The 12,365-nt window shown below is 34.9% G+C and overlaps 1 protein-coding gene, 1 long non-coding RNA gene and 1 pseudogene across 3 annotated transcripts; 2 read left to right on the top strand and 1 right to left on the bottom strand.

Annotated features, from left to right (window-relative positions):
- The first annotated feature begins 617 nt into the window (after window positions 1-617).
- Window positions 618-1,210, top strand: LOC109133424 (protein IDA-LIKE 1 pseudogene; annotated as a pseudogene).
- A 2,490-nt stretch (window positions 1,211-3,700) lies between these two features.
- Window positions 3,701-4,767, bottom strand: LOC104790178 (protein MIZU-KUSSEI 1-like). Its single transcript, XM_010515880.3, has one exon. The coding sequence runs from the start codon at window positions 4,749-4,751 to the stop codon at window positions 3,870-3,872; it is 882 nt and encodes a 293-aa protein (XP_010514182.2). The 5' UTR covers window positions 4,752-4,767; the 3' UTR covers window positions 3,701-3,869.
- A 1,361-nt stretch (window positions 4,768-6,128) lies between these two features.
- Window positions 6,129-7,623, top strand: LOC109133412 (uncharacterized). 2 transcript variants are annotated; one of them, XR_002038517.2, is made up of 2 exons: window positions 6,129-6,624; window positions 6,995-7,623. It is a non-coding gene; the product is annotated as an uncharacterized LOC109133412 (long non-coding RNA). The 2 variants fall into 2 exon arrangements; XR_015560290.1 differs by lacking the exon at window positions 6,129-6,624 and adding an exon at window positions 6,631-6,866.
- The last annotated feature ends 4,742 nt before the right edge of the window (window positions 7,624-12,365 follow it).

Below are 12,365 nucleotides of genomic sequence, written 5' to 3'. Positions count from 1 at the left end.
AATATGATTAGTTGCATAAATCATTTGCAGATGAATGATTAACTATTTTTTTATGATAGATAAAATTGTTTGGTGACCCTAAATAACGGAGCTAATCATTAGAAGACTTGTGTATTAACTCTCATAATGATAAAGGTTATGATACATGCATGTATTTCTATAGGGGGGAGAATGCAAAACCTAAATTAATTAACCTACAAAATTTACAAATATACAAAACTACATATATGAGATAACTATTAGAAAATCTATTCAAATTGTCTAAAAAAATATACACTAATTTCTTTTATTGTAACCATATGTGTGGATAATTATGGTGAGTACCTTAAAACAAATTACCCAATCTTTACAGACAAACTTGAGGTAATCACGTACAGTCGTACACCATCCTCCCACGTAAAGTCCAACGCGGCATTTCGAGTCTAGTAAATATTAATATATTTCGTTTTTTTTTAAATCCACTATCGTATATCGTTGACATTTAGAAATCTCAAAAACTCCATTACTTGCGCTTCACTTCTTTATTGTTTCTTTGCTTTTCTTGTTTGACCATTTTACATATATAATAATGTGCAAACTTACATATATAATCTATATCATGCACATAAGTATATAGGTCTATACGCATAGTTATACAGCTCACAACTTAAACCTTTCTTAAAATCCAAAATTTATAAAACCCTAGTAGCTAAACCTATGTCTCTTCCTTCTTCTTCTTTCTCCGAACATTGTCTTTCTCATAAAACCATGTTTATCACTCTTTATATTGTTTTCCTCTTGTGTTTTGGTTCCTACAACGCCACAGCAAGGGTCGGACCTGTTAAGGTTTCTGAGACAGAAATAGTTCAAACAGGATCAAGATCATCAAGACAAGAGATCATTGGGGGTTTTGGATTCAAAGGTCGTGTGGTCCATTTATTTTCTAAAAGGGTACTTGTACCACCTTCGGGACCTTCCAAGAGGCACAATTCTGTGGTGAATAATCTCAGACACTAACTGGTTTTTTCTTTCTTTTGGTTTAATTTCAATCTCTTCGACTTTTTTTGACGATCATGAAACTGTATTTAGAAGATTCTTGAAGCTGTATTTGATGGATTTTTCTTTTTTTTTATAACTTTTATTTATTTTTCCTTTATATATACATATATTGAGTTCATACACATTTGTAATTTCTCGGTTGGAAAGTTATACGTATCGTTTTTTTTTTTCTGATATGCGGAAAAAAAACAAATTGCCAAACACGGAAAAAACGAGAGATTATTATTATAATATTAATTATCATCTATCTAATATCCAACATTGGGAAAAGCAAGGAACAAGACAACTTCTATTCGTAAGCTGTGGAGTTTGCGAATTATAAAAAAAAAAACAATTAGCATTGTGTATTTGTTGGTGCTCTTCATTTTGGATGGGTTCTTTCAAACTACATCGTTTTCTATTTATAAGGGATCGCATACAAGTCCGTTAAAAAGAATATCAAGTTGCTTAAATCCCCTAATCCACTGGGATTTGCATAAGTGAATTGTATGAGCCCATTTGCAGCCGGCGTCCATTCGTGTGAGGTGGGCTTCTTTGAGTTTGGCTCAATAATAAAGCTCTTCACAACATTTTGACCATTGTGTGATTTGTTTGTGTCTCTCTCTTTTATCTCTTTAATCAAAAAAAGAAGAATGAAATTTATTTAATAAATCAATTAGTATACTTACGGAGAGGTAGAGAGTTTGGAGGCAGCTACAAATAGCTTACAGAAAATAACAAAGCATAACTTGCGTTTACTACCTGATTATAATTTTCAAGACACAAATCAAGCATTACAACCAGCAAACCTTATTTTGTAAAAGAGAGAGAGATAGAGAAAGGAGGATCAACAATTGAACTGGTTCCAATGATTGTTGATTGTTTTTGTCCCAGCTGAGAGGTCCTTCTGGGAACCACAATGCAATCTCCTTGTTTGCAATGTCGACAGAATCACTCCCATGGATAACGTTTCTGATCTTGCCAATACCAAAATCCCTACGGATGGTGGCAGCGTCGCAGTCTAATGGTTTGTGGGTCCAATCATCTCTCTCAGTTTCTCACTGTCCTCCCATATCATTGCAACAACAAGCCTTGACGACACAATGTAATCAACCAGACGGCTGAATAATAGGTTCTTGTCAAACAGGTCCTCGTAGTGCTTCGCAGCAAGACCCCACTCAACATTCATCAGCTTCATGCCTGTACATCAACTCATACGACTCAGTATTTAATCAAAAACAACTCAAGCAATCTTCTGTTTTTTTTAATCAAAAACAACTCAAGCAATCTTCTGTTTTTTTTAATCAAAAACAACTCAAGCAAGAGTTTAGGAAACAAATTACCCTTCAAAATAAAACGCTTATCTTCAAACCTTCTGATGATTTCAGGGATATGAATCTTCAAACCTTTTGATGATTGCAACATATGTAATCTTTGTCTAGCAAAGCAAAGAGCAACGAAAAATACATGCATGAGGACCAATTTTTATAATCCTTTGCATCACACTCAACATTTCTAAAAAACAAAAGGAAGAAATAAGGGAAACCGTCGGGCTTGATCATGACGAAATTTTTCTCCATCTTCGCTTCTTTCCTTCTTTTTTTCTTCTCCATCATCGATCCTTTCCTTTTTCTCTTTTTTTCCGGCATTATCGATCGATGCATTGCTTAGGAGTTGGGAGGAGGCGGCAAAATAGTTTTACATACGCTTATAGGGTTTTATAATATAATCTTTATTACTAGAATCTTTTCCTTTATAACATTAGTTAAGATTTCTTAATCTGAAATGAAAAATGTAAAGAAAATTTTCATTTCCTTTTTAATTTTAATTTTATTTTTTTAATTAACTTCACGGTTTAGAATAAAATTAAATTTTTTATTTAGTAAACTTGTACATTTTCGATTTAGAAATTGGTTTTCCGGATTTTTTTCGGTTAACTTTGATTTTTTCGGTTATTTGGAGTTTTGTTCAATTTTCGGCTTTTCTGAGTTTGTATATCTCTCCTCTCTAGTCTCGTCTCACCTTGGCTCTTCCACGTTAACCCTTCCAATTACACGGTTTTTCAATATATGCACTAAGAATAGAAAAAAAGAATTAGAAAGTGTTGTTGCATTCTAATTTATAAAGAATTTCAATAAGATCATGAACTAGTGAAAGATTTTAAAGAATTGATAGATAAGTTTTTATAATTTTGTTGATTAATCTATAATTTTGTAATGTCTCCTGAACCGTTTGAAGCGGTAAAATTAACATCAACCGCAACAACCACAAATCTCGGTATTATGTGTTGATTGGTTTTTCTGATTGCATGTTGTGGTTGTTGCGGTTGATGTTAATTTTACCGAGATTTGGGTTAGACCGCAAACAACGCTAGATAATTTGGTCCACCAATCCTTGCCCGAAAATACCGAGATCTATGGCTAGATGAGCCATCATCTCGAAGGGCGTATTAAGGATATAATATCCCATATCGGAAGGTGAATGCGCTTCTCCACTTTTTGCCAATTGGTTTTGAGTTTGAAGCACACAATCTAATACCCTCGGTTTAATCAAACTGTTTGTCAACCAACACCAACTTTTTTGAAATGTAATTACACTTTATTTTAAATGCAACCATTTTATTTTAAGAATAAAAGATTCATCCATATGCACCTAGTTCTAGTCTTCTAGATAAGAATTTCACTTTTTGATCACAAATCTTTTGGAACATCATGAAAGATAAATTCCAGTATCACAAGTTGAACATCATCATTTAAACGAAAGCCCAAAATCAAAAACACATTCTTAAATTGGTCAAATATTACCTTTTTAATCATATACTACTAATCTTAGCTTATATTCCTTTTTCCCACTTAAACCCTTAGAAAATACACACTAAGCTCAGGTCCACCACTTGACACATCAGGGTTCATCATGTAAAACGCCTCGGAGTCTCTCGACCCGATAACCCGCTCGAACCGGGCTCTCATATACATGAGCTCACCTTTCTCGGACCCAACCGCTCCATTCCCTTCTTCTTCCCCCGCCGTCGTCTTCGCCGCCGGTAAAACTCCGGCACCCATTGTTATAGGCCCGACCGCCTTCAACACCTTCCACTCCGCTTCACCACACTCTTTCCTCGCCGCGTAACCACATTTCTTACCGTTACAATACGTTCTCCACGTTGACTCTTCCAAAAGCTTCTTCTTCGTATCCGTCTTAAACGCCGCCGTCTCAAGCGCGATTCTCACTAGCCCTGAAGCCATCTCACGTACGAGAACGCTCGTGGGAGTCGGTAACTGGATCAAAACAGCGGGTAAACGGGTCGGGTCATCTTGTACGGCGAAGTACACGTGTCCACGGCGGTTACCGAATAAAGTACCCACGACACGGAAACCCAGACCCGAGTTAGAGAACCCGAGAGCGTAACGGATCTTTTCGAGAGTCTTTTTCTTTTTTTTCTTCTTCATCATCTGTTGGGTACTGAACTGATCCGGACGGGTCGGATCAGAGGAGAAGTTGAAACGGGTCAAGATTTTTTCTTCGTTGTGGTTGTAATCGTCGTCTTCTTCTTCCTCTTCTTCGTCGTCGTCTTCTTGAACTTTCTTCTTCTTCCAGTTAAAGTAACGTTTAGAAAGAGAGAATGAAGAGTCGAGAGAAGTGTTGGCTAAGATTGACTTCATGATCCAGTTGAAGTAACCTTTTGTTTCTTTCTTGGAACTGAGACTTGAATTGAATGAAGTTTGGACTCTCATGTGTTCTCTTATATTGATCTTTAATGGATTTTTTTAATGTTTTTTGTGGGGACTGATTTGATTTAACTAGTTTTATTTTTAAATTACATTTTTATATAAATTTTATATTTGACCTTTTGTATTATCTCTCTCTGTCATTTTTACTGTTTTCACTTTCTTATTTCCTTTTTGAACTGTTTCACGTATGATGATTATTTTATTGAGGTGCATTTCACGTATGAACATTTTTTAAGCTAATAATTGAAGATTTTACTGTTCTATGTCATTTCTACTGTTTTATTTTCAAATTTTAATGTATCCACCAAATTCATGTATTTTAATAATATATTTTCTGTCGTAGTTTTATAATTTCACACGTTTGAGTCTTTCTTTTATTCAATGTATACTCATAATGTAACGTTGTCTTTTTTTTTTTTTTTTAACTGACATGTAACGTTATGTTTAAAACTATAAATGCTAACATGCAAGAGAATGTAAAGATATGGCAATTGACTAATTTATGAATCACCCACTTAGACAGTAAATCAAACTAAAGATAAAAGTAGTCCCGTTTCCTTGGACTTTAAAGAATTTTTTATATTATCATAAATTAAAATTAGAAATATTGGTCTGCATGGCTAAATAAATATTTTAGAGGTTGTGTTAATTAAAGAGAAAGATTGATGCGAAAGGAGATAGAAAAAAAAGAAAAGGAAGAGAGGAGGAAGGTGAGCAGCCACCACCTAACCGTAGATTAAGGACTGTCTTCATTGGGACTTATGAACAAGACACATCATACACCAAATCGACATTTACAATTTGTCTTTCATACACATACACACACCCTATATACACATATAGTTTAATATATTCTTTTGTTAAGAAATATAAGGATTGAGTTCTGACTAAAGAAAAATTGTGGATAAAAGAGAAAAAGAATAGGGAAAGTTTTTCATTCACTCAATATAAAAGCACAAGTAACTTCTATCTTTTTCTCTCTTTTGTCAAAAAATTTCATCATTTCAAAGATGTTCCTTTGTAACAGCAAAAAAAATAAAACACGAAACTAAGATATTGTTACAACAAGATAAATAAATAACTACGATTGGTAAGTCTAAAACAACTAATATGAGATCATTTTTTAAAACAATTGTACACAAATATTTGTGTATATAGTCTAATTTACATCAAGTAAACAGGATAGTTAATAATATCTGTGTACATACACAGTTTTGAAGGAGACAAGGTGTGCGATAGATCTCAATCAATGTCTCATCTATAGTGGGGCTACAGAGTTGACAATTTAGTCCACCCTTTTTCACTCAAACGCACATATTAATTTGTTATAAAATCTTACCATAAACGCAATGTTTCTTGGTCGCTAACTATAAACGCATTTTCTTCTTCTTCTTATAGTATATTTGAGGTTATCCAAGGATAGAATAAAGTGGAGCTTTTTTGGGGTACTCAAACCATTTCTAAGTAAAAAAAAAAGAAAATTAAAAAAATTGACCCACAAATTAGTAGAACCGATGCTCTGCAAAGTATTAGAAGGAACCGTGAAGACACGGTATGTGTCAATTTCTAATTGGATTTTGATAAAATATAAAACACAGTTTTTTTTCTCTCATTTTCTTCTTTTCTCTCTCTTGACGAAACGGCGAATCGATTTCTTGTTCCGGCTTCAAAAACACAACGATCTCGTCCTCCGAACCTATCACCCAAAGATTCAGCGGTCTTTCGGAGATTTCAACTCCTTCTTTTGCCAGCGGATACGGTTGCGCATCGTCTCTTGGTCAGGAAGTTCACGCTAATTAAATGCCTCACAAGTTTAATCCTGAAGAAGTTGTTCTGTATCAGTACGAGGCTTGCCCTTTCTGTAACAAGGTTAAAGGTATCTTTCACATCTCGAAATTTTTGGATCTGATCAGATTTTTGACCATTGAAATTTTATGATTCAATCATGGTTAGAGCTTGAACATAGCGGGTGGTGGTTTTGAATTCGAGTTGGTTCTTGTTGTGTGTTATTTAGTAAGATAGAAATGGTTAGCTTATGTCTTTACTTTGCTGGTTCTTCCGTAGTGTTCTTGGATTTTAACAAGATTAATCTGAGCTCTTAATTAATCTCTAACAGAGGTTGGTACATCTTCACATTATGTATATATAATTTGGTCTCTATTCCTCACTTCACACCATCGTTGTTACTTATTGTTAGCAATTAACCGATAGAAAATCTTAGATTGTGGTTTGTTGGGATATTACAGTTACAAGCTCAAAAAGGCATGTTGTTCAAGAGTAGATGGAGCTCTCATTGTGCAACCCATCAATCACAAGTTTGATCATTCAAGAGAGAAGGACCAATCTCTTATGAATTTGTGCAATTTCGTTTAGTATCTTACTCAATCTGAAAACTTGAATTTCTTATGTGTGTTTGGGATAGATCAGATTCTCAAAGAGTTTGTAGCATCAACTAGAATTGGCGATCTTGGTGAATGGTGCCTATATGAATCATAAGTTGCAGGTAGTCAATGAATCTCTGAATGGTGCAAATTGCCAACATGTCTCTGTTTAGGTGGTGGGAACATGTTCAAGAGTGGTCTAGAGCATATTATTGCAGAATGGTGGTCTTTGGTTGTACAACACAACAAACCTGCATCTTCGGGAGGGAAGCATTACTAAGAAGGTATGATGAATGTGGTGAAGGGTAGCCAACATGAGGCTACTGGTGGAGAGAAGAGTCTGAGGGATGTGAGCGAAGACTCTTATCACATCTTTTACTTTGTTATTCATAATTCCTAATTCTGTAATCTGAGAGTTTTAATAGTTGTTTGGATCTTATTGTATATGGATTTGAGCTTGTATTGAGAGATAAACGAGTATTATTGAGATCAAACTTTTTGTTCATAGAGTTTACAAGTTAAAAGCTTAACACCAGTTTTCAATTCTATATTCACATTGCAGCTTGTTTATTTGAGATTCTCATATTTCTTAAAGCTGAAAAAGAAGATGAAATTGGAGAGAAGAAATCTTGATAGGATTCTCTACTCGAAGGGTGATTTGGTTTATAGTTGTTAGTGGATTGCTTTAATTAATTTAATATTAATTATATGATTAATTTATTTTTGAGCAACCCATATATGAGTTGCTCCATTGATCATGGTCTCAATGTTATAACGATATATTGTTTTGGGCGTGGAGGATGCAAAATGTCAAAAACCATACGAATCTATTAGAATCAGGCAATCAACTAATTAGAATTGTGATTTATGTAACATTACTCTCTCTTATTAAGACGGTTTTTAGCTGTATATTAGTTATTAGGTGTGATTGGTGACAAAAACAAAGCGGTACAAATGGTACAACTTTGAATTTTTACCAATCACAAAAACTTAACTAAAAACTTTATCAAAAACTTTACACTCAGCTTTTTTGTACAGCTTTTATGTACAATTTTTTGTTACAGCTTTGCACTATTCTGTAAAAACTTACGTTTTTTCTGTATAGCTTTGGATATGTTACCAATCAGACCCATTAATTTATGTGGTTAGAGGTCTTATTTTTATTGGATAGGTTAATGTTTTTTTTTTTGTTAAAAGGTATTCAATTATAAAAATATAATGCCCAGTGGGCTATTTCCGGAGTAAGCCCATACAGAAATCCCAAAGGGTCCAACTCGTTTACATCAAACCGGACTAAACCGTTGGAAAAACAAAACCGGCCGGGTTACAACAACCGGATTAAACCGGTACTACGTGAAACCCTAATCTACAAACAAAGAACTCGTTTTGCAGCCGCGATCCATAATTGCGGATACTCGACCGGAACAGGACCTCCGGCGAGTCTGGACGATGGTAACCGAACGGAGATGGTGATCCAAGATCCGTTTGCCATCCCGCCACCGTAGAACCATTTTGAGAAGGAGGAAAAGATCCGATCTGTCATTTGTCGTGGAGGATCCATGCTCAGTCGTGAGAGAGAGAGAAGCAGCATGGAGTAGATAAGAGGACCGTCGACGGTGGCTTAGCTTTACCAGATCAGAGATTACCTCCCCTATCATAACCAATCCGGTGAAACCTCTAGAATCTCCGATCTCCAGATCTATCTACCCTCTTCTCTCGTTCTTCGCCGTGAATCTCCCTCTTCCGCTCCGCGTAGCAACACCTCTGGTAGAGCTCTTTACCGTCAGCGTCTCGCGGATGCTTCTCTTCTCCACCGCTCCCTTGATTTCGTCCAACAGCTTCGCCGGGATGATGCAACAAGTCATGAATGAAGAACCATGGACCGGAGGGTCCTCACCGCTACTGGAATTGACGGAGAACCCGACATCGGCGCACGAGGTTGTGATCAGAAGAACGAGTCTTTTGAGAGAAAAAAATCGCCACGCGTAGAATTCACTCGTCCGATTTTTCTCTCGACTTTTTCTTCCCACGATTCATCTTTAACTTCAAAAATAATGGATAGGTTAATGTTTGATGACCAAATTATTCGTAATCTAATTTCAAATTTAAATAAAATCTAACGATTTTAATTAAGAGAACCTACATTAAACACATCATTGTCACATCTTCGGCGTAAAAAGGATGGGACATTTACGGCAACATCGAACCAATCAAACGTTGTCTATGTGCTGTTTTTTTCATACACCTACACTACACCAACAAGCATGCTTTTCTTTATTTTTATTTTCATCATATTGATATAAAATTATTACAAAATTTTACGTCAAAATCCTTGACTTTGTGAAAAATATGATGGAATTTGGTGTACCATTTGTCTTGTTGGTGCTACTTATGACTTAACAATAAGACAAACGCATGCGCGCCAGCCTATGAATATAGGAAGTAATGTTACATAAACCACAGCTAAGAGATTTTATATAAAAAACCGAGCTCTCTTACTTTGATAGGATCACCTCATTTTTTTGTGTTTATGGTATTTTGGAAAAAAAATTATGGTATTATGGATTGAAACTTAAAATGTGATATTTTTGGGAAAAAGGGGTAATTTGAAGAATTTCTCTACACATTATATTCAATGGGAACAAAAATTCAAGTAGTTTACTTTACATTGGTTTCCCCAGACTTGGTTATGAATATTGTGACTAACTATTTGGTTTCATGTTTGTATACTATTGGCATTTGGCACAATAAAAGTAACCTATGTACATTTCTACTATTTTCATTCACTGTGTCACTGTGTAGTGTGTTCCAATAAAAGCGAAACGTTTTATCACAAAAAAAGTGAATATTTGACTTATTTCACATTTTTATTGAATATTTCAGGAAAATGTATAAAACATGGTTCTCGTATCTTTATGCTTATTTAAACTATTCTTTTATTAGATGGCTAAAAATCATGTAAAGGCAGAAAAAGATCTGTGATTTAGACTGTTCCGTACAAGAGTTATTTAACAAAATATATAATGAAAACTAAAATGAAATTCAGATTCTAAATTTTGGTTTTTCTAAACTGTCCAACAAAATTGGATGAAGTGCAATATTGGTTTCTTTTGGTCAGCTCGAAATAGGCTGTTCGGCTGTGCTTGGGTTCTAAGAAATTATGAAGGTAACGTGGTGTTGCATAGTAGGAAAGCTATGGCAAATGTCCATGACAAACAGGAGGCCCATCTACAAGGACATCTATGGACGATTAAGAGTATGAGATTTCACAGGTTGGAATATGTGATCTTTGGACAGCAGGATCAAACTTTAGTAAAAGTGGTTACTAAACCTGCATCATGGCCCTCATTTCGATACCAATCCAATGAGATAGGAAGAAGCTTGGATTTTTTGAAAGGAAGTAAATTCCTTTTGGAAAATTCATTTTCAAACAAAGGAGCTCTTTTGATTGCGCAAAGTGTTACCCAGGAATGCAGATTACAATCTTATGTGGCGATGGGGCATCCAAAGTGGCTATAAGATTTGTTTGCGGAAGAAAAAATATGGCCTTGATTGAATTTCAGTTTTTTGGTATAGGGGTTATATGGCTTCACGAAGGAAGCATTTTTTGTATAGGTCTGCACAGTTAGACTGTGAGCTGGGACCGACCAAACTTCTTAAAGCAACTAACTGTTGAACTAGTGCAAACAAAAGCTAACCAAATACGATGACTTTTATGAAAAATCAATATAACCAAAGTAGTAATGTAACTTATAGGTTTACTATCCCGTTCTCTAGACGACCAAGTAGTAAACCTACAACTACAAAATGTAACATTTATTAATATAAGAAAACATGATTGGAGAACCTTGGGCGTTCGTTAGATTTGGGTATAACAGACAAATGTTTGGCTTAACGATAACATCGAATGTCGTTCACTAACAACGTGGAATGTGACACATAAACAAATCATATACTAACGCCACTCAGCCCCGTCTTAAACAAATATGGAGCTCTGTCAAATTTTTAAAAAACCTAAAAACTTTTAATAAATTTTGTTTTTTTGAAAAAATTGGACCCTTTTACTTAAAGAAATTTTTTAATATTTGGGATGGATCCATGGCATTTGCCTACTCTGCCATGGGGTAGAGACGGCCCTGACGCTTCTTGAAATATACATCATCCATCATTTTTATCAATAAATGAGATGTGCATGTAGAAAACAACATAAATCGTAAACATGATGAATAAATTGGGAGCCTAAAGGTCCAAATGCACAAATGAGCCATGAAAGCCCATATTTTGTTTTCCAATTGTTTGTCTTTAAAATACTTCAAACGAAATTAGTAAATTGTACGCAACAGCTCATCATTCTGTAGATATACGCTAGCATAATTCTTAACGCATGTTAACAATATAAACCTTTCCATTGTAAACAATTTAACGATTATAAACTGAAAAGTTTCAGTAAAATTAATAAAAAAGTTGGATGATGTCATACATTGTAGCTAGAGGCCAATTTACTTAACTTAGAGACACCGAATGCATGAAAATTCCTACCTAACTAGTAACTAAGTACCACATGGCTTATCGCATGAAGAAAATTACATGATTCACGTGAAAGGAAGTAGATATTTATTTGTGTTGGCCCAAACCAGTATAAAGCCCAGTCTCGATTTCAGACACTTAGGTTTATACTATAAGTTATTTATTTACACCATTTGAATATTTGAATTCAGTTTTGATCGTTTTATGTTTTCTATCATTCTATATATGTGTTAGGTCTTGTATCTTTTTTGTTTTTTTTTGGAATCTAATGTCAAACTATATTCAAAAGAAAATAAATGTTTTAACATTGCTAGTGCAGCCTTTGTCTTAGCAGTTTAAAACAGAGGAAAAAACAAATTTTAAAACTCTTTCAATGTAGCCTTGTAGAAACCAAGTTTGGATTCTTGTCCCTTCTCCATTGGCTATTGTGCTCAGCCGATTCCTCACATTTTTGTCGATCACTTCTCCTTTGGCGATGGTTGTTCCCCATGAGGCCATGACGTCGATTATTCTTCTCCCTCCACATAGAGTGTATCGAGTTCTGAAGTGTGTATATCCAACGAGAAAAGTTTTCGTTTTGTCCATGACTTTGCCATCAAGCAACCTTAGTACCTCCTTCCAAGTGTGTTAGGTCTTGTAATATCGTGTTCAGTTTTTGTCATTTGCTTAGTTTATTTTTTTTCGTCATTTGCGTAGTTTGATTACGTGT

This window comes from Camelina sativa, chromosome 6, assembly GCF_030686135.1.
Source record: "Camelina sativa cultivar CO46 ecotype springtype chromosome 6, ASM3068613v1".
NCBI classification, from domain to species: Eukaryota; Viridiplantae; Streptophyta; class Magnoliopsida; order Brassicales; family Brassicaceae; genus Camelina; species Camelina sativa.
This window is presented reverse-complemented; position numbering and strand designations above follow the sequence as displayed.